The sequence below is a fragment of the Zonotrichia leucophrys genome, chromosome 26 (assembly GCF_028769735.1).
Source record: "Zonotrichia leucophrys gambelii isolate GWCS_2022_RI chromosome 26, RI_Zleu_2.0, whole genome shotgun sequence".
Lineage (NCBI taxonomy): Eukaryota > Metazoa > Chordata > Aves > Passeriformes > Passerellidae > Zonotrichia > Zonotrichia leucophrys.
The window spans coordinates 4793259-4811977 of NC_088195.1; the positions used below are offsets into that span (position 1 = coordinate 4793259).

The 18719-nt window shown below is 54.4% G+C and overlaps 1 protein-coding gene and 1 long non-coding RNA gene across 2 annotated transcripts; one reads left to right on the forward strand and one right to left on the reverse strand.

The window, feature by feature from the left end:
• The first annotated feature begins 516 nt into the window (after window positions 1-516).
• Window positions 517-13292, forward strand: MTCH1 (mitochondrial carrier 1). The gene is made up of 12 exons (XM_064732884.1): window positions 517-679; window positions 1745-1829; window positions 3072-3178; window positions 4137-4214; window positions 4498-4555; window positions 5313-5364; window positions 6317-6376; window positions 9439-9532; window positions 9861-9908; window positions 10101-10168; window positions 10842-10917; window positions 11541-13292. Exons 1-12 carry the CDS (start codon window positions 518-520, stop codon window positions 11610-11612), a joined length of 960 nt encoding a protein of 319 aa, XP_064588954.1. The 5' UTR covers window position 517; the 3' UTR covers window positions 11613-13292.
• On the reverse strand, window positions 13244-17960 carry LOC135458006 (uncharacterized). Its single transcript, XR_010442814.1, has 2 exons — window positions 17387-17960; window positions 13244-15113 (listed from the first exon to the last, which is right to left on the reverse strand). It is a non-coding gene; the product is annotated as an uncharacterized LOC135458006 (long non-coding RNA).
• Window positions 17961-18719: the final 759 nt, after the last annotated feature.

Sequence of the window (18719 nt, forward strand, 5' to 3'; positions counted from 1 at the left end):
GAACAAGATGTGGCTGGAGAAGGGACCATGTGGACATAGGGCAATACTTTTCCAGAAAGGTCTAAGACAGTGCACTGTGTATGAGATCCAATGTGCGTGGCAAGTGAGAAACCCATCCCAGAGCCTGTGCCCCAGGAGGGTCAGGCAGACCAGTGACGGAACCAGCACTGGAAATCTGCTTTCCTTTTTTTCTTTTTTCCTTTCCTTGTATTTTTGGGGTAATTTTTTATCCTTCCCTTCCCTTCCTCTCTAAGTCGATTTATCTTTTCTCTCTCCCCTTTCCCCAACCCCTCTCCCGTGTGCTCACAATCCCCGTCAGTCACTCACACCCAACTCTCCAATCCCTAAACCCCTTCTCCATTTTCCGCTGCCCCTCCCGCCCCTCTCCCGCCGCCGCCATCGCCTCCCCTCACGCCGGGCTCCCCCTGCCCCTCAATGGTTCCTCCCGCCCCTCAATGGTTCCGCGGTTCCCCCCCCGGCCCGCGGCGCGGTGGTGGCGGCCGGTGACGCGCGAGCCATGGCGGCCATGGCGGCGCTGCCCCCGGGGCCGCTGTCGCCGCCTGGCGGGGGCGCGGCGGACGCGGCGGGGCCTGAGGGCGCCGAGGGCCTGTTCGTGCTGCTGGGCGCGGGGCTCGCCGCCGCCAGCCACCCCCTGCTCTACGTCAAGCTGCTCGTGCAGGTCCGCTTTGAGGGGGGGACGGTGCGGTGGGAGTCCCGTGTGTAACGGGAGGGGTGAATCCGGGATAACGGGGGGATTTGTGGATAGTGCTCCTATAGAGGCCTCCGTGCGCTGGGGGGGTCACTGTTTGTACAGCCCTGCCCGGTATAACGGGGCCCCCTGTGCGGTGGGGGCACCTATAGGATGGGGAGACCTCAGTGTAATTAAGGTGGGGTCCCTGTGGGTAACGGGGCATCGGGACCCCGGTGTAGTTAATGGGGTCGGGTCTCTGTGGGTAACGGGGGATTGGGACCCCGGTATAACGGGAGGAGATATATTGGATTTCCATCGGGGCACTGGATTCCTGCAGTGCCCCCATGGAAGCCCCCATGTGCTAGGGTTATATACACAGTATGTGCAGCCCCCCATTACAGTGAGACCCTCTGTGCAATGGGGGTATCTACAGAATGGGGGGCACCTATAGAATGGGGGACCCCTGTGTGGGATGGGGGATTGAGACCCCACTGTCACAGGTGGGAGTGGATTCCTGGTTCCTGCCCCTATAGAGGACTCCTTACCTTGGGGGTCACTGTACATGCAGCCCCCCCATTATAAGGGACCCCCTGAGCACTTACAGAATGTGGGTAATGGAGTGCCCCATATGTAAGGGAATGGGGTCCCCTACACATTGGTGGACCCTATATAAAAATGGGGTCCTATGTAATAGGAAGGTGAGGATGCCTTCTACAATAGGGGACACCATACAGTAGGGGCTCCTTTGTAGTGGGGCATTGGGATCCCTCCTATGACAGGGAATGAGGACACCCAGCAATCTGGGAACCCCTATAAAATTACCCCTCTGCCATGGGGCCTCCCATATAAAGCAAGATAGGAAACACCAAGACTCTCTCAGTAACAGGGACCCCCTAAAATGGGAAGGTGGAGGACCCCCTGTAACCTAGGGACCCCATAAAATGGGGAAAGGAGTGCGTGAGAGTGATGGGGGCATGCTGGGATCAATCCTGTTCATCCCAGGGACTTTGGGAACACCAGAACAGAGATCTGCTCACGAGCTTTCTCTCTCAGGTTGGCCATGAGCCACTACCTCCAACCATTGGCAGAAATGTGCTGGGGAGGAAGGTCCTGTACCTGCCTGGCTTCTTCACCTACGGTGAGTGACTGTCCCTCCCTGCCAGCACGAGGTCCTGCCCTCGTGGAATCAGGGCTGGGAGCTGCCAGGCAGCCTGAGCTGACCCCAGCAGCACTCCCACATCCCCTTGGGATCATCTGAGGCTGCAGTGAGGCATAAACCACCACAACTCCTTGCAAGGCTGTCACATTTATGTACCTCTTGCTATGGGGTGTTGGTGCTGCATCGTGTTCCTGTGGCACATTGCTCCTGGTTTGGGGGCTTTTAGGTGCTGTAGGTTTGTTGCAGGAGGTTTTTGTGTGTTTTGGAGGTTGCAAAATACTTTCCTTCTGCTCCAAAACAGCCCTGGAATAACCTGCCCCCTGCCCTGCTCATTTGTGTTGTAGATGGAGCCCTAAAAAGGGACAGAAATACCAAGAAAAGGGCAGATAATATGTTTAGAAGGGAAAAAAATGGTATTTTCCTCTTTTTGTGGGTGGAGCAGCTTGGGAGAGGTGGGTGAATACTTTGTGACCTGCTGTCACAGCAGGTTTGCTGTGGGGCAGGGGAATGCACTGTCCTGACAGCTGAGCTGGGCCAATCCCAAAATCTGCCAGTGGTGCCCATGGGGTGGAACCAGCACAGGAGCAGGATGAGAGCCCTGGAAGCCCATCCTGGGACACCCAGGGCTGGAAATGCTCCAGTGCTGCCCTTTGGAAGATGCAATTTCCAGAGAGATGGGCAGTGTTGGGTGATGCAGAGGTGCAGAGCCTGCCTGGCTTTGCTTGGACAGCACAGAACAGAGACAGGAGCAGTCAGCAGCCACCAGCACACAGTGGGTTCTATCCCACCTTGTTATATGTGGGAGAAATGGGATCTCTGGGCTTTTTTTGCAAGGAGGTTTGCCTGGGAGAAGGTGGTGGGGCAGGAACTGAATGAGGGTTTGGGAGATCCATATGAGCCCTCCTGGGGTGGAGGGAGGAGGTGACAGCACAGAGCACATGGGATGATCCCCCCTGCCTGGTTCATCCAAACTGCCTTGGAGCCCTTTCAGGTGAGCAAAACCATCAAAAAGACAAAAAGTAGCCCAAAATATTGCAGCTGTCCTTGCACATTAGCCGGATGACAGAGTAAGAATTCCTATCCTGCAGTAAGAAGTTTCTTTAGGACTGTTACAATAAATCATGCTGAGCCTGGTGTGGTTTCAGCTGAGCCCTGGGGCTGTTTGGGGTGCTCTGCATGCCCCCTTCCCTGCTGACAGTACCCTGGTGTTGTCCCTCCCAGCCAGACACATCGTGGAAGTGGATGGGAAGAGAGGCCTCTTCCGTGGCCTCACCCCTCGCCTCATCTCGAGCACTTTATCAACCATCACCAGGGGGAGTGTGAAGAAGGTAAAGGTCAGCTTCTCTCTCCATTAATCACCTGCAGGGGCAGTGCTACTGCAGCAAGAGCTGCACAGGAGGACTGATGAATCCATCCCCAAAGCATTTTTTAATTTATAAACCATTTTAATTTGATTTGGCGTCCCTGTGCCTTGTATCCTCTGTCTGCAGTTTTGTGACTCCTCTATTCCTCTGTTTTACTTTCCATCCTTTGTTCTCCTGTGTTTTTTCTTGCTTGTTTGTCTTGCCCTTGCATCTAGAGTGTCCGGTTTATCTCGGCTGTTTGAGGGGCCTGGAAAGGCCCGAGGTGGCCTTGGGGCAGCCCGCGTATCGAAGGACGAGAAGAGGCTTCAGTTCTTCTTTCGGTTTTTATGTTTATTAATTGTTTATCTAAAAGATGTTCTTTCAGCCGAACAGAGATCTGCTCAGCAGTCAGCCATGAGCACACTGTCTGCCCTCCCGGGCAGCCACGTATCTTTATACCCATTGTTACGTGTAGAATATTTATCATTTTTCCCCAATACCATTTATTCTTATAACTCGGTGCACTCTCAGTAATAACCAATCCAAAGGTGCCACCATCACCAAAGAAGATGGAGGAGAAGAAGAAGAAGAAGGAGGACAGGACACACCCCAATTCCTCCATCTTACTCCTCTAAACCCCCCTGTACATAAATCCTAAACCCTGTGTCTCACCCTCTAATTAACTAATCCCTTCACCATTCACCCTGGTGAAGCCCTCATCCTTGTCGTCTCCTGTGTAGGACCAAAGTGCAGCCACCAGACACTTCTGGCAACATTCCAGGACTCCCGAGCCCCCCAAGGTGGTCTCAGTGGCCCAGCATCTCAGGACTCAGATCCTGAGATCCGACACTAGAGCACTGCTTTTTGTGGTTCCCCCCATCCTCAGACATTGTGGGTCAGCATCTCCATCAGTTCTAACCACGTTGCTTCCCTCTCCACTCAGGCTTTTCCACTGGAAGACATGGAGCACGTGTCCAACAAGGATGATGTGAAAACTTCACTTAGGAAAGTGGTCAGAGAGGTGAGAAGTGGATATTGCCCACTCATGAGTGGCTGCGGACATCCCTGGGGACGTGGGTGAGATTACTTGGGGAGAAACTGGAGTGAGAAGTTTGTGGTGAGAAATTTGTGGATTTGTTTGTCTGTCAGTTTAGTGGCCATTCTGTGTCTATCCATTAAATAATTCACAGGAGCAGAGGTTCAGCACAAGAACAAATCTCAAAAGAGGGACCCAAAATGTGTGAGGGAAAGCGAGCAGGGGGAGCACACAGCTTTTCTCACAGCGTTTTCTCCTCCCTTCCCAGACATCCCACGAGATGATGATGCAGTGTGTGTCCCGGGTCGTGTCACACCCCCTGCACGGTGAGTCCTGTGCCCTGGCTGGCAGCTCCCTCCAGGCTGGGCATCACCCCAAACCCTGCACACTCAGGGGGATGGTTCTTATGATGCTTTCTGTCATATGAGGCTGATGCTGGGGTTTGCCTTCAGGCACTAACACAGCTGAGCAATGAGTTTCTCTCTTGCCACTCATCCAGGACCTTGTCCTAGAGATCCCATTGGGGTTAGGGCCAGTAGCAGCTTTCCAGTGCCTAAAGGGGCTCCAAGAGAGCTGGAGAGGGACTTTGGATGAGGGCATGGAGACACAGGACACAGGGAATGGCTTCCCACTGCTGGAGAGCTGGCTTAGATGGGATTTTGGGAAGAAATCTTCTCTGTGAGGGTGGGGAGGCCTTGGCACAGAGCAGCTGTGGCTGCCCCATGCCTGGAAGTGTGCAAGGCCAGGCTGGACAGGGCTTGGAGCAGCCTGGGAGAGTGGAAGGTGTCCCTCCCTATGCCAGGGAGTTTGGGAAAAGATAGATCTTTTGGAAAAAGTTAGGGACTTGACAGATCCCTTCCAACCCAAACCTCTCTGTGATCCTCTGAAATCCTTCCCACCACTTACAGGCTCAGGAAAGGCCCCAGTTTCTAATGAGTCTTGCAGTGCTGATGACCACTGAGAGGAGCTGGAGATGCTGTGAGTTGAGGGAGAGCAGAAGGGTCATGTTTCATTTCCCTTGACATCCAGTACAACCCAAAGTGGATTTGTTTGTCTATCAGCCCTGTGTTTCTTTCCTCCCAGTGATCTCCATGCGCTGCATGGTCCAGTTCGTGGGCCGGGAAGTCAAATACAGGTGAGTGGCTGCACCTGGGGAGGCTCTGGAATGCCAGGTACTGACCCCAGATCAAATATGGGATGCTCTATGTCCGTGAGTGGAGCTGGTGCGCTCACTTGTGATGGTGGTCCATGGCTGGTGAGTGGCAGCAGGGCTGGGCTGCACAACCCTCCACCTCCCAGGGAAGTGATCTGAAAAAAGCTGCCACATTCCCTTCCATCCACATGGAATAAACACTGCTGGTGGCTTAATGGTGGCTCCCATGCCATGGGAACAGGGTTATCCAGGAGGCTTGAGAGGCTGAAAAGTGAATCTGAGCTGTGCTGAGAGGGTGGGTGACTGGGGTTTGAAGGTTTGTGGAAGGCTGGGCTCTGTCCCTGATTGCCTCTGTTCCACCTTGTGCTGTTTGGGGCTGTATCACCCCTTGCTGAGTCTCCTGCCTTTTTCCTTTGCCTATTAATGGAAAGGGAAGGCAGCAGGGAGGCAGAGTGGATAACACAAAGCTTTGCTGCAGCCCTGCTTAGTCTGTACAATTTTTCCAAGCCTTTTGCAGTACCAGCTGCCTCTCTGCAGGGCAGAACTGCCTGTGGAGCAATGTGGAGGCACACTAGACAGGATTGCAGCCAGCCCACAGCAGCCAGCTCGAGTTCCCAAAGGCAGGACAGGGTTCTTGGGCTTAGAATCATCCAAATCAACCCATGTCACACAACATCTGTACCCACTCACAAAGCCTCACAGAGCTCCTGTGCCTTCAGCATTGACCAGTTGTGTGCAGCTTGTTCTGCTGGTGTCACTGCAGACTGGCAGAGCACAGACACGACCTTCCCTCCCTCAAAGCTGCCTGGAGTGAGGAGAACAGGCAGAACGAGCTGCTGGAATGATGGTTGAGGGCTGCAGGATGTGTATGAAGCTGCACAGGGCAGAGGTGGAACAACTCTGCACACTCACAGCTCTTTTCCTTTCTTGGCAGCGGTGTGTTCAGTGCCATTGGCAGGATATTTAAGGAAGAAGGGATCCTGGGATTCTTTGTGTAAGTGAATTGTTGTTTAAATACTTTCTCCCATAGCCTGAAGGCGCTGATGGCTCTGCTGGCAGCTCTGCCACCCCCAGATGGAGTCACACTGAGCTGAAACCTTGTCTGACCAAGGGACTCCCACGATTAAATCTGTGCCTTTGACAGCGCTCCAGGTTGACCATTAAGTTTGCCCCAGATCTTATCTTCAATCAAACCTTCAGAGCCCAGGGCAAGCTGTGTTTTTTCTTATCTTTCTTTTTCCCTTCGTGCTTCTTTGTGTTTCAGTGAAGGGCCATTTAAAGCATTTGTTTGTGCAACAGGCACCAAGATCAAGTGCAACAATAAGTTCCCTTGTTGAAATGAAAGCCAGGGCCTGGATAAGCAGCAGATTGCTCTGCTGAGCACCGTGGGTGCTTGTAATGAGCAGGTTTACCTGTGTGGCTGCAGTGTGGTGGTGCCTGGACCAGGAGGAGCTGAAAGGTGTTTCCAGCTGCTTTCAGAGCCTGGCAAATTGGTGCATCACTGAAATGGAAGTTTAGTGGACACCTTTTTGCTTGAACCCTTAATTATTGCTTCCTGCCTTTCTTTTTCACGTCTACATAAAAGCAGAACCACCTGCTGTCTCTGCTCGTGGTGGGGAGATAACTCAAATTATTATGTCAATAATAGTAAAGGCAGCTCTGGAATTTCAGTAGGGGTCTCCAGGATGCCTTTGGCTCTGCACTCACAAAATATGGGCCTCCAGATGAAACCTGAATGCATCAGGAAGAGGGAAAAAATCACAGGGGGTCTCACCCTGTCCTTCCTCAAGGGGAAATGGCCAGGGATCTCCACCCATTGAGGGTCACTGCTTCTTCCTGTGGCAGCCCACAGCTTCTCAGCTGAGCTGTGCAGCTCCAAATCTGCTCCACTAAATCCAGGATGGTCCCTGTGAGTGGGGCATGGCTGTGAGTGGAGCAGGCTGCTCACAACCCTCCACCTCCCAGGGAAGTGATTGAAAGAAGCCACCACATTCCCTTCCATCCACATGAAATAAACACTGCTGGTGGCCTAATGAGACTTAATGGTTCTCAGGAAAGGCTTTAACACAACCCAAATTGTCTCAGGAGGGCTCTGAAGTTCTACATGCTCTACAACCCTGTTAGGAAATCCCTTTGCTGTGAGGGGAGCACAAACTGCATCTGAAGGGCCAAACTGCTGATTTTCTCCTCTGAGCCCTGGTGCAATCCCAGCACATCCACTGCCCTAAAATCATGGCAGTGCACTTGTTTCTCATGGCCTTATAACAGTGGCACACACTCTCTGAGTCTCTCTCTCACTCTCTGGGTGTGTGCCTGGCTAGAGATAAAGCTTTGCAAGGATGGGTTTATCTCCCTTCCCCTCTTATCTGCAGCAGGCTCCTGCCAGCCCAGGGAGGTGTTCCCTGAGCTCCAAAGCTGCTGGGCATGGTCAGTTCAAACTTGGCTTGTCCCAGGTCCCTTGCACTGGGGTTTTTGCTGTTGGGTCACACTGCTGTACATCATTCAGGCTTCCTCCTCTGCCTGCTGCTGTTCCAGCTTTTCATCATCTTCCAAAGATATTCCCAGTTCAGATCTTGGACATCTCAGCAGGTGTGAGAATTGCAGCACTCACTTTTTTATATCAATATTAGTAGAGGCAGTGCTGGAATTCCAGGAGGGGTTTTCAGGCCTGATGCCTTTGACTTGTTGGCTTTTTTTTAGTTACTTTTTGCAGCTCTCAGACCCCTGGTTTCCAGTCATCAGCTCAGGGCCAGCAGCTGTCATTACTTTGGAGGGGAGAAAGGGATGGGATCCTTATTGGAAGTGGAATAAACAGTCTGACTCCCTCTCAACAGTTGGGTGAGGTTTTCCTTCTGGGGCTGCCCTGGCCCAGCCCTTTGCTTCTGGAATTTATTAGGCTCTGTTGTATCTGCAGCAGCTCAGGAGCTTCAGACTTAACTTTGAGTTAGAGAAAGGATGGATTTTTTACAAAGGCCGAAAGCCAAACACAAAGCAGAACATCTCTTTGGGGCCAGAGAGCTTTGATTTCTTTGTCCTGTCTGCTGCTCTCATGTATCACATCTTTGAAGCCAGTGAATTTTCTGCCGAAGGTTTCTGCTGTGCCTGGCCCCTGAGACCTCAGCTGCATCCCCAGGGCTGCTGAGGCATTAACAATGCTCAGGTTGTTCCCAAAACCAGTCCCAGGTGCTGCTTTGCTGCTGCCGCAACCACAGCAGGAAACAAACCGGTGCTTTGCTCTGAGGAGGCAGCGTGGTGTTTGGGGAGAAACAAAAGACTCAGATTAACGTGCCTGGAGGGGGCTCTTTGCAGCTCAGCAAGCACTCCTGTGGCTCATGATGGGCTCCTTTTCAGAGCTGACCACATCTGCTGGTGAAACACGGGTTTGACACACACCTGGGTCCTTTTGCAGTGGAACAACCCCTGCAAAAGCAGGAAACCCTGCCCTGCTGCAGCAGAGAAAACTGGAGAAACCCTCTGGAATATTTTATTAAAGTTTTAGTGCTGGTATCTGCAAAAGCTGGAAGTGCTGGTGCTGTTGGGAGCTCCAGTGTGTCAGTGGGAGGCATCAACCAAAGAACTCTGCTTCTGGGGCAGCAGGGACTGGGGAAAATCAGTGTTCCCCCAGTTATTCCCATTTCTCAGTGAAGCAAGTTGTGCAGGAGCAACCCCTCTCATTTTGATTTCTAAAACGAGAGAGATTCCACAAAGAGATGAACTTCTCATTGTGCATCCAAAAGAGCATCTTCAGAAATGGAAACCACTTCATCTGTGTCTCACTTGGGTTTCTCAGCAGGAGCTGGGCCAAGAAGATTTGGGATAGAACAAGGGGAATTGAATCATGCCCAAAAAACATCCCAGTTTGCAGCACCTGTAGTACCAAGTTTGAAGGCTGAGAGAGCTCTTCCCTGAAATTTCCCTTTTCAGTTCCTCCCAAAGTAAAAATTCCATTTTGGGGGAGTGGAGTTCCTCTGAGCTGGTGGAGGGAAGGAGGGCTGGGCGTCTCAGGAGGTGGTGCTGGACCCTCCTGCACCTCACACCCTCTTTTTGCCCTTGCAGTGGGTTAGTCCCTCACGTCCTGGGGGATGTCATCTTCCTGTGGTGCTGCAACCTCCTGGCTCACTTCATCAACACCTACGCTGTGGATGACAACGTGAGTGAAGTGCCTGAGGCAGGGCTTGGGGTTCCTGGGGAGCAGGGGCTGACTTAGTACAGACCCCAGGCTTTGGGGACATCCCTGAGTGCTGGGGGCTCTGTGTCTGCTCAGGGCTGTGCTTCACCTTTGGGTGATCACAGTTTGCACTTTGGGGGATCACAGTTCCCCAAATGCCTTCCCAGACTCTCAGCTGGAATGCAGCTGCTCTCTGTTGCTTTCTGCCTCCTCCCCTGCCCCTCACCTCAGGCTCAGGGGGTGTCACACAGTGACAGTGCCAGCCTGGTGCCATCCCCTGCCCCACAACGCCTTTGGTTTCTCTCTGCAGTTCAGCCAGGCCTCGGTGATCCGGAGCTACACCAAGTTCGTGATGGGGGTATGTAGGAGCTGCTGTGTCCTTTCCCCTCCTCCTGCCCCCTCTGGGCTCAGAGCTCGTGCCCTGGGGACACAGGCTGCTCTGTTCATGACATCCCTTATCCAAGGATAACTCTGCTAACATGCAAAAGCTGGAAATAGCGTTTTTGACATGGGGAGCTTTAGAGAGGCTGCTGCTTTTCTGTGCTTTCAGATCGCTGTGAGCATGCTGACCTACCCGTTCCTTCTCGTGGGAGATCTCATGGCAGTGAACAACTGTGGGTATGTCCTTCACACTGAGATCTAAAGCTTTTCTTTTCCTTTCTTGCAGCCCCTTGTTGTCTGAATGGGCTGCTAACGACCGTAAAGCTTTCCTCCAGCCCCGTAAACTCTGTGGCACCTCGCAGAGCTGGCTCGTTTCCTCTCCCAGGTTGCTTATAATTTTAGATCAGAGGGCACAGACACGAGCAGCAGAAAAGCTCAGGTGGTGAGAAATCGGGAGAGTTGTGGTGGTCTGAGCTGAGCTGGAGGCACAGGGATCAAAGGGACAGTGCTGGCTCCAGGGAGCAGCACGAGGGAAGCAGAGCTCTTACGGCAGCAGACAGGAGCAGGACCAAGCTTGCCTTCCCAATCGCACTGCTGCAAGTTTTCTGCATTTTTTTGCTCATGGGAACGGGATCCGAGTCTGGTGCCATGTTTTCTCAGTATCTGCTGGCTTTTGAAGGTGTAGATACGGTCCTGGACTCTCAGAGTCTCCAGGTAACGCTCCTTGTTTGTGCACTCCAGGGGTAATTAAATTACAGATCTGCTGCATTGTAAATAACGAGCTGTCACTTGGCTGCCAGCCCGGTGTGGACACTGTCCCCGTGTCCTCGTTCACACCTCCTGCTGCTCTTTTGTTACCTGTGCGGGTAAGGTGACACATCCACCTCAGCTGTTCCCTGTTGCCGTGCAGGTTGCGCGCCGGCCTCCCTCCCTACGCTCCTGCCTTTGCATCCTGGATCCACTGCTGGAGGTACCTCAGTGCTCAGGTGAGGGAGCAGGGCACACACACACGGGCCTTTGGGCTCCCTCTGCCCCTTTCCCAAGTCTCCAGCATTCCCCAAAAGTGCCTGTGCTGCATCCTTGCTGTGCTCTGTAACCTGCTTTTGTCCCTCCAGCTGTGGCACTGGTACCACAATGGCAGTGCTGCATCCTTGCTGTGCTCTGTAGGCTGCTTCTGTCCCTCTGGTTCTGGCACTGGTATCAGCCTGGCAGTGCTGCTGTGCTGCATCCTGTGCCCTGTAACCTGCTTCTGTCCCTCTAGTTCTGGCACTGGTACCACAATGGCAGTGCTGCATCCTTGCTGTGCTCTGTAACCTGCTTCTGTCCCTCCAGCTGTGGCACTGGTACCAGCCTGGCAGTGCTGCTCTGCCCCTTGCACACCCCAAGCTTGCAGCCAGTGAGCTTTTGTCCCGTGCATAGCACACAGCATGTCTGTGCCCCTCTGCATGTCACCCCTGGGTGAAATGCTCACCTCAGCACCCACAGGGCTGGAACCTCACTTTGCCCAGCCTTGCAGCCCTGCCATGGGCATGGAGTGGGGCCCTGCTGAAGCAGCTGCAGCTCCCTGGGCAGGTGTGAGGCTGCCCTGACCCAGGGCTCTCCTCCTCAGGGGCAGCTGTTCCGTGGCTCCAGCCTCCTGTTCCGCAGGGCGCCCATCCCAGCCTCCTTCCCCATGGACTGACGCCTCGGCAGGGACAGCTCATCAACCTGGACTCCTCAAGAAACCCCCAGCTTGTTTCGATATCTGTATATTTCTATTTTCTGATCCAAAGTCCATGGTGCCAGAACTGACACCTCCTCTCCAGCAAGGCCAGGAACAGACTTCTGGACATCTGGCTCAGGCTCCAGCTGCACCAAAGCTCCGTCCTCGTGGCTGTCTCAACTGGGGTGTATAGCAGAGAGAGCAGAAAGCTGTTGTCTCTTTGGTCCAGGCTGTAGCTCTGGAGTTGCTGGGGAAGTCCAGGAATCCAGAAAATGCCCAGGTACTAAAGGAGCCAGCCATGAGCTGCAGGGACAAAAGACTGCTTTGTTCTGCCTGAGCTGATAAGCAGCAGGAGATCCAAGGTCACCTCCCTGGGAAGGTTATGCCAGGTGACAGCTCCTGCCTCATCCCTTCTGGAGAGAGCACCTTGGCCTGGCAGGTAGCTCATCCTGGGCAAGATCAACCTGGCATCCATATTCAAGGTTTGAGGGTACCTGATCACCCAGGAACATCCCACCTCCCACAGGCATGAAAAGGAAATTATAGGATCAAAATAGGGAAGGGAAACAGAGTCCCACTGCAAAGAACAGCAGAGTCCCAAAGAGACAGGTCCAGCCCAGCTCAGGGCAGTGATGGGATGTGGACACAGAGAGAGCCCTTGGGAAGGGACATGTGCTGCCAGTGGTGCTGCTTTGGGCAGGGTTTCACTCATGGAATGGGCTGTGTTTGGGTACACCCAGCAGGGCTGTGGGCTGGGCAGGCAGCCTGCACACGGTGGGTGCTGGGTTGGACTGGCCTGGCTGCACTGAGGGGCATCTCCCAGTTCCTGCTGCTGTTGCTGATGGAAATGGAGCTGCTGGGATCTGAGAGCTGCTCACAAAGGGCTCTCCTGCAGCAGGGGCAGCCATCCAGGGCTGTCTGCAATGAAGGGATGCACCTTGAGCTGGCCAGAAGCTGCTGAGGCATCAGAATTGAAGGCTCCTGGTCTCAGTGGAGCATGGCTCTGTGTGTAGCAGAGCTCACCAGGGCAGGATTGATGCTTAGCTCCCCAGACAAGACTTTCTTTGCACCAGTCTGTGCTGTGATGGCAGCCAGGCAGATTTCCCCACCTCTTTTGTACAGAGGTGATGCTGCCCTCCTTGGGAAGAGGTTTAGCATTGCTTGAGCAGGTTCCCATGTGGGGTCACATCTCATCCTGCTCCTCTGGGGTCCTGCCACCACAGGGGGCTTTTCTCCAGCAGACAGGGTTCATGCACACCCCAGGCAGGGCTTGCAGGACTGCTGGTGTGTGCAGGGTTGCAGGACAGTGCTGCTGTGTGCAGGATTGCAGGACAGTGCTGCTGTGTGTAGGATTGCAGGACAGTGCTGGTGTGTGTGCAGGACAGTGCTGCTGTGTGTGCAGGATTGCAGGACAGTGCTGCTGTGTGTGCAGGATTGCAGGACAGTGCTGGTGTGTGTGCAGGGTTGCAGGACAGTGCTGGTGTGTGCAGGGAGTGGCAGCCCCCACCCAGCTCCCTTCTGTGTAGTGAAGTCCATCCTGTCTGTCCTCCCTCACTCCCAGTTTGTGTTACAGTTAAATAATGCATGGACCTGTTCCCTAACACCAGAGATGATTTCAAAGAGGATTTAATTATGCTCCAAAATACAGTTATAAAACAATTATTGGGTAGTTTGGTTTTTTGGGGGTTTTTCTGTGATTTTTTTTGGTGTGATTTTTTTCCCCCTGTATAATGTGCTCCCTCAAGGAAAGTTTCACTTTAAGACAGGTACTTCCTTTGGTCTCTTCTACAAATCAGGGGGTAAAACAGCTGTTTAAAACTCAGATTCTCCCTGATTTTCTTCACCTCCACAGAAGGTGGGCATATTTAGGCTGAGCAAACTGCAGTGGGTGCACCTGGAATGAGGGTGGAGGCAGCAGAGGGCTTGGGTGCTTGGAGCAATATATTTGAAATTAGGTTTTTGGAGTTAAAATTGACCCTGAGGTCTTCTGGAAAGTGGTGATGGAGACCCTTTGCTGCTTTGACTGGTGAGGTGGCCTCAGCCATTCCATCTTCCCCCTCACAGCTCCATCCTTCCCTTTAACCACCTTCCCTTTTATGACCTGCTCCCACACAGGGCATTGCACCTGCCAGGTCACTCAGCACCTGCTCAGGAACCTTTGCCCTCCAAATTAAAGCCACCTTCTGCAGCTCACCTGCCTGTCAAACCTCCTGCAGCCTCTGCACAGCCTGACTGCAGCCCCTGCAGGGAAAAGTGCTATTTCCTGTCCTTTGAGGAGTTTACCTAAGGAATTTACCTAAGGGATTTACCTAAAGCTGCACCAGTGGATGCATCCAGCCAGGAATTTCTGCCCAGTTCATCAGGGCCCACAAACTTGGCTGAAACCCCAACAGTTGACTGTAGTTTTTGCTCAATTTAAATGAAAACCAGGTTTCAAAGCTTTCACTGCACTGCCTTACTTTGAAGCAAGGGGCTGCCATTCTTAGGATGATTGAATATTTCCTCACCTCCTCTTTCTGTCCCTGATTCTTCTTGTCCTATCCTTCATTTGAGGGGCCCTAGGACAAATTTCATTTGAGGGACAACAGGGGCAAATGTCTGCACCAGGAGCAGGCAGGGAGACAACCCAAAACCAGGCTGGGCATCCCTGTCCCTTAAATTGCTGCCATTAGTCAGTGCCCAGCCCTGCAGCTGGTGCTCAGGTGAAGGGAATGGGGCCCCATTCCCACAGGAGAGGGGATCCAGGGTGGAACATGTGGTGGGGAGAACAAATGAAGGGGTGGAGGAGGAGGTTTGGGTCTGGCGCCCAGGATGGAGCCGGGGGTTTGTCCTCCTGTCTGCCCAGGAAACAGCCTCTGGTTTAAATATTGACTCTCCCTCCTGCACAAAGCCAGGCTGGGTGGGGATTGCTGCTGTTCTGTGCCCACACCGTTTATCAGCCTCCAGTGCAGAGCTGAGATTGCTGGGACTTTGGCCTCATCTGCTCCCAGCTGCCCGGGGGAGAAGGGAGGCAGCGACAGCAGCCAGGAGAGGGAATCTCAGGTCAAGGCTGGTCTGTGTCTCCGCTGGGCATGGATGCTCGAGTCTGGCAGGATCTGGAAAGCAGCAAGATGAGCCTTTGTGCCCAGGGAAGTGCAGCTGAGCTCAGAGCCAATGTTCCATCCTCTCCTTTCCCCTGCAGAGCTGTCCTGCTGGAGACCCTTCAGTTGAGTCCAAACCCCTCCTGGCCGCGCCGCTCTCCTGCCGTGGAGCCGGGAGGGAACATTCCAGAGAGCCCTCCCGATGCCTGGATGGTGCCTGGTGTTTCCTTGGTGTCTGGTCAGTGGGAAGGGCAGGGCTGCCAGCCTTCCCTCCCCTGCAGCCATGGAGGGCCCCATCTTGCAGCCACGCATGAGGAAGTGCCCTGTGGCACAGCTGCCCTCGATAACGCTGTTTGCTCTGTTCTCCCGCAGCGCCGAGCTCCACGTAGGCAAATAATTCCTTAAAAAAAAAATATATATATATATGTAAAAAAATAATAACCCTCACAGAGGAGATCCTGCTGCCGGGGTGGTGGGGCTGGCTGGTGCCAGGAAATGCTCAGGGTGGGGACTTGGACTGGACCCAGGACCAGCAGTGTGGTGGCCCTGGACCTGTCTCTGTCCCTGTCTTCACACAGCCCCATCCCCTGGGATGGCCTTCATTTGAAATAGGGGATTACAGAGGAGCCAAGTCCTCGTGGGTTCCCTCCTGGATAAGGGAAATCCCGTCTGGGAAAAGGAGAAGAGGCCACAAAGAGCACAGGAGCAAAGCTCGGCACAGCCACGCTGACAGGGACAGCCCCGTCCATCACTCATGGCTGGTAAGAGGAGGGGAAGGAGGTGGGGAAGCTGCTTTCCATGCTCCTGCTTGCCTGCTACAGGGTTTTTTTAGGGTAAACTCCCTCAAATCCCCCTAAGCTGAGCTGCTCTGTTCCTTCCTGGGCAGTGCTCTCAGGGGGAGCTGGTGATGTTTCATCCCACCCTGAGGGGATCTGGGTCTTTTGGGGAAGAGGTGGCAGCACAAGGTCAGCACAAGGTCAGACTCCTTTCCCTGCAGCCACCGTGACCCCTGCACACCTCCCTTGGCACTTACAACGTGCTGTGCCCCCATCCCAGGGAAAAACAGGAGGGGAAGAGACTCCCCAGCTTTAAACTTGTCCCCTCTCCCCCTGCTGTGACCCCAGGCCGGGCTGGCATGGCGAGGGTGGGCATTGCCGTGGCTGCGGCCCTGGCTCGAGGCGCTGCCCCTCGCTGCAGACATGTGAACGCTCCCATCCCTCAGAATGGAGTTTCTCCCTCCCTGAAAAGCCGCCTGCGCTCTGCGGCCGGGCGGCTCTTGTCAGGCTGCCAGAGGAGGCCGGAGCAGCGTCACATGCAGCAAAGTTTTACAAGGCGAGCGAGCGTCTGGGGAGAGGGACGGGAGAGGGACCGACCGCCGCACGCACACACTCGGACGCGCACGCGGAGAAACCTCCTCCAGCTCTCATCCCAACGCTGATTTTTTTTTCTTCCCTCCTTTTTTTTCCTTTTGTTTTTGGAAGAACAAAGACTTTGGGGTGGGTTGGCGCTGTTGTTTTTCCGGGATTGCTGTCGGTGGATGGCGGGAGGCTGGAGGTGGAGGGGGGCAGACGGTGGCTTGAATGTGAGAAAGTCCCAAATTTCTCTGGCCGAGTTGCCGAGATCATCTGTGCAAAACTTAGAGGAGGAAAGACGGGGGGGGGGGGGGAAATAATTAAAAAATAAAATATGATGACGTCACTCAGAGCAGGGGTGCCTTCCCTGCTGCCTGTCAGATGCGCCTGAAAAGAACAGGGCAATAAAACAACAGCCGCCTCTGTCTCCCTCGTTAAACACGGCACTAATTGGATGTTAATTTTTCCTTGCTCTTCTCGCTGCTCGATTGTGAGGGCTCTGCCTGGCTCTCCCTCTCCCGCTTCCTTTCTTTCCTGTTGCAATGCTCTTGGCAGCTCTGAGGGACTCCGGACTGTTCGCTCCCCTCCCGCTCGTGGACTGGAATAATTCAGGAGCTGGGAGAATTAAAAAAGACGAGGCGCGGGGGCGAACGGTTCAGAAACGGGGCGGGCGTGATGGATTTTGAGAGCTACGCTAATCTCCCCGTTTCCCGTGCATTGTCCTGCCGACTTGGAGCTATTCTCTTCCCATTTGATTTCTCTTCCCTTCCTTTCCCTTCACGTTGGGTTTGGACTGCAGGGCAAAAATATATGTTTGGAAAAAAAAAAAGCATAAAAAAAAGGAAAAAAGGCAGGAAAAAATAGGAAAAAGACTAAAAAAAAGGGGGGGAAAAAGAAGAAAAAAGCCAAAAAAAAAAAATGGAGGAAAAGAAAAAAAGCCTGGTTCAATGACGACAAACCCCCAAACCTCCTCCCAGCTCCCCCCGTCTCGCCGCGCTGCCTAACCCCTGCGTGGAAACAGGCGTTTTAGGGAGCCAGAGCAGGAAGTTGTTGTTCTCTGTCTTGCCCAGGTCATCCTTCCAGGGTATGTGAGCAAGGGCGGTGGGCACGAGGGCTCGGTGGGCGCCCAGCAGCCGTGGGCCGCCCCCCACGCTACCCCCGGCCAACGAGGCGGGTGAGCAGCGCAGGGGGAACGGGGGCCGGGTGGTGTTTTGGGGGACGCAAGAGGGGCCCAAGGGACAGGATGGGTGGGGGAGCGGAGGGGAGGGAGCAGGAGGCGGAGGTGGGGGGAGAGAGCGAGAGCCGGGGAGTAAAGTCCTACCTGGGATCGGTGCCAACTTCCTGCAAAGGGTTACAGACCCGCGGCTTTGAGAGCCCACCAGAGGCGAGTGCGCTCTTGTCACGGTTCCAAGGCGAGATGAAGGCAGCGGGAACAGGTACAGCAGATGCCGAGTGGCCTCGTTTGCCCGCCGAGCGGGGCTTCGGCTCGATTTAAGCCTCGCCGACGAGGAGCCTTCGGTGCTCCCGCCGGCGGGGGCCTCGCCATCCCCGCACGAGGCCACCGGGGCTGTCGGGTGCCAAGGGTGGGGTGGGTGGCTCGGTGGCGGGGGGGTGTGTGTGCATGGCACGGGGGGGGCCTCCGCAGCTCGCTCGCCTTCTTGCCGTTTGGATTAACATGCGGAAGATGCGCCTGTCACTTTGCTTACTGTCAGCTCCGGCTCGGGGATGGGTGACGGCTTTGTTCGGCGCAGCCGGGGGAGCCGTGCCAACTCGGACTTGGCAGGCGAAGCCGGGTGGGCAGGGAGAGGGGGACGAGGGAGCGGGAACGGCTGCTGGGGCGGCTGTGGAGGGACGTGGCCGCAGGCCCGCGTCTGAGCACGGCAGCTTTCTGTTGGCGTGCGCCTCCCTCTCCCTCCCTCTCTCCTGCGCTCGCCTGCGCCCAGGCTGGTGCAGACAAAATGAAAACGTGTTTTGTTTTGGTTTTTTGGCATCTCCCCAGCAGAGCTACCAACCCCAGCTGCCCCCCCTCCGCTCCCTTTCCCAACCCGCCGTGACTCCCTTTTACAATCGGCACGACCCAGGTGCTTGGGCAGCAACAAAATAAGGCCAAAAATACCCCCTGGCACCCAAACCACCCCCAATCTGCCACCCTGGGCAACAACTGCTCCCAGCCGTCCTCCATGGCGGGTGGGTTGTTGTTTGTATGTACATATATATATTTTGTCCTCTTTTTTTCTGCCCCCATCGAGTCCCTCTCTCGCGTTGGGTGTGTGTGTTCCTATTCAAGGACCCACTACCTCCTGTCATGCTAAAACCAGGAAGGAGGGAGCCAAGGGCTCATTTCTGCCTGGACGCAGGGGCGGCGTGCGAGGGAGACAACGATGGAGGACAAGAGGCGGGCGGAGAGGGATGGGAAGGCGGGAAAAGGAGCATGGGGAGGGCGGAAAAAAACTAATCCACCTCCCCAGGCCTTTTGTTTAACCTGTGTCGATGCAAAGAGGGGTCTTGGGGGTTTTTTCCCTGCCCTTGTCTTTTTTTTCGCCATGTGCTTGAGCCTCATGGGGCGTTTTCGAGCCTGACGGGGCAACTTTCCGGAGCGGGCGGTGTCGGAGGTTGATTTTTTGGGAGGTGACGGGCTCGTCCCGCAGGCGCGC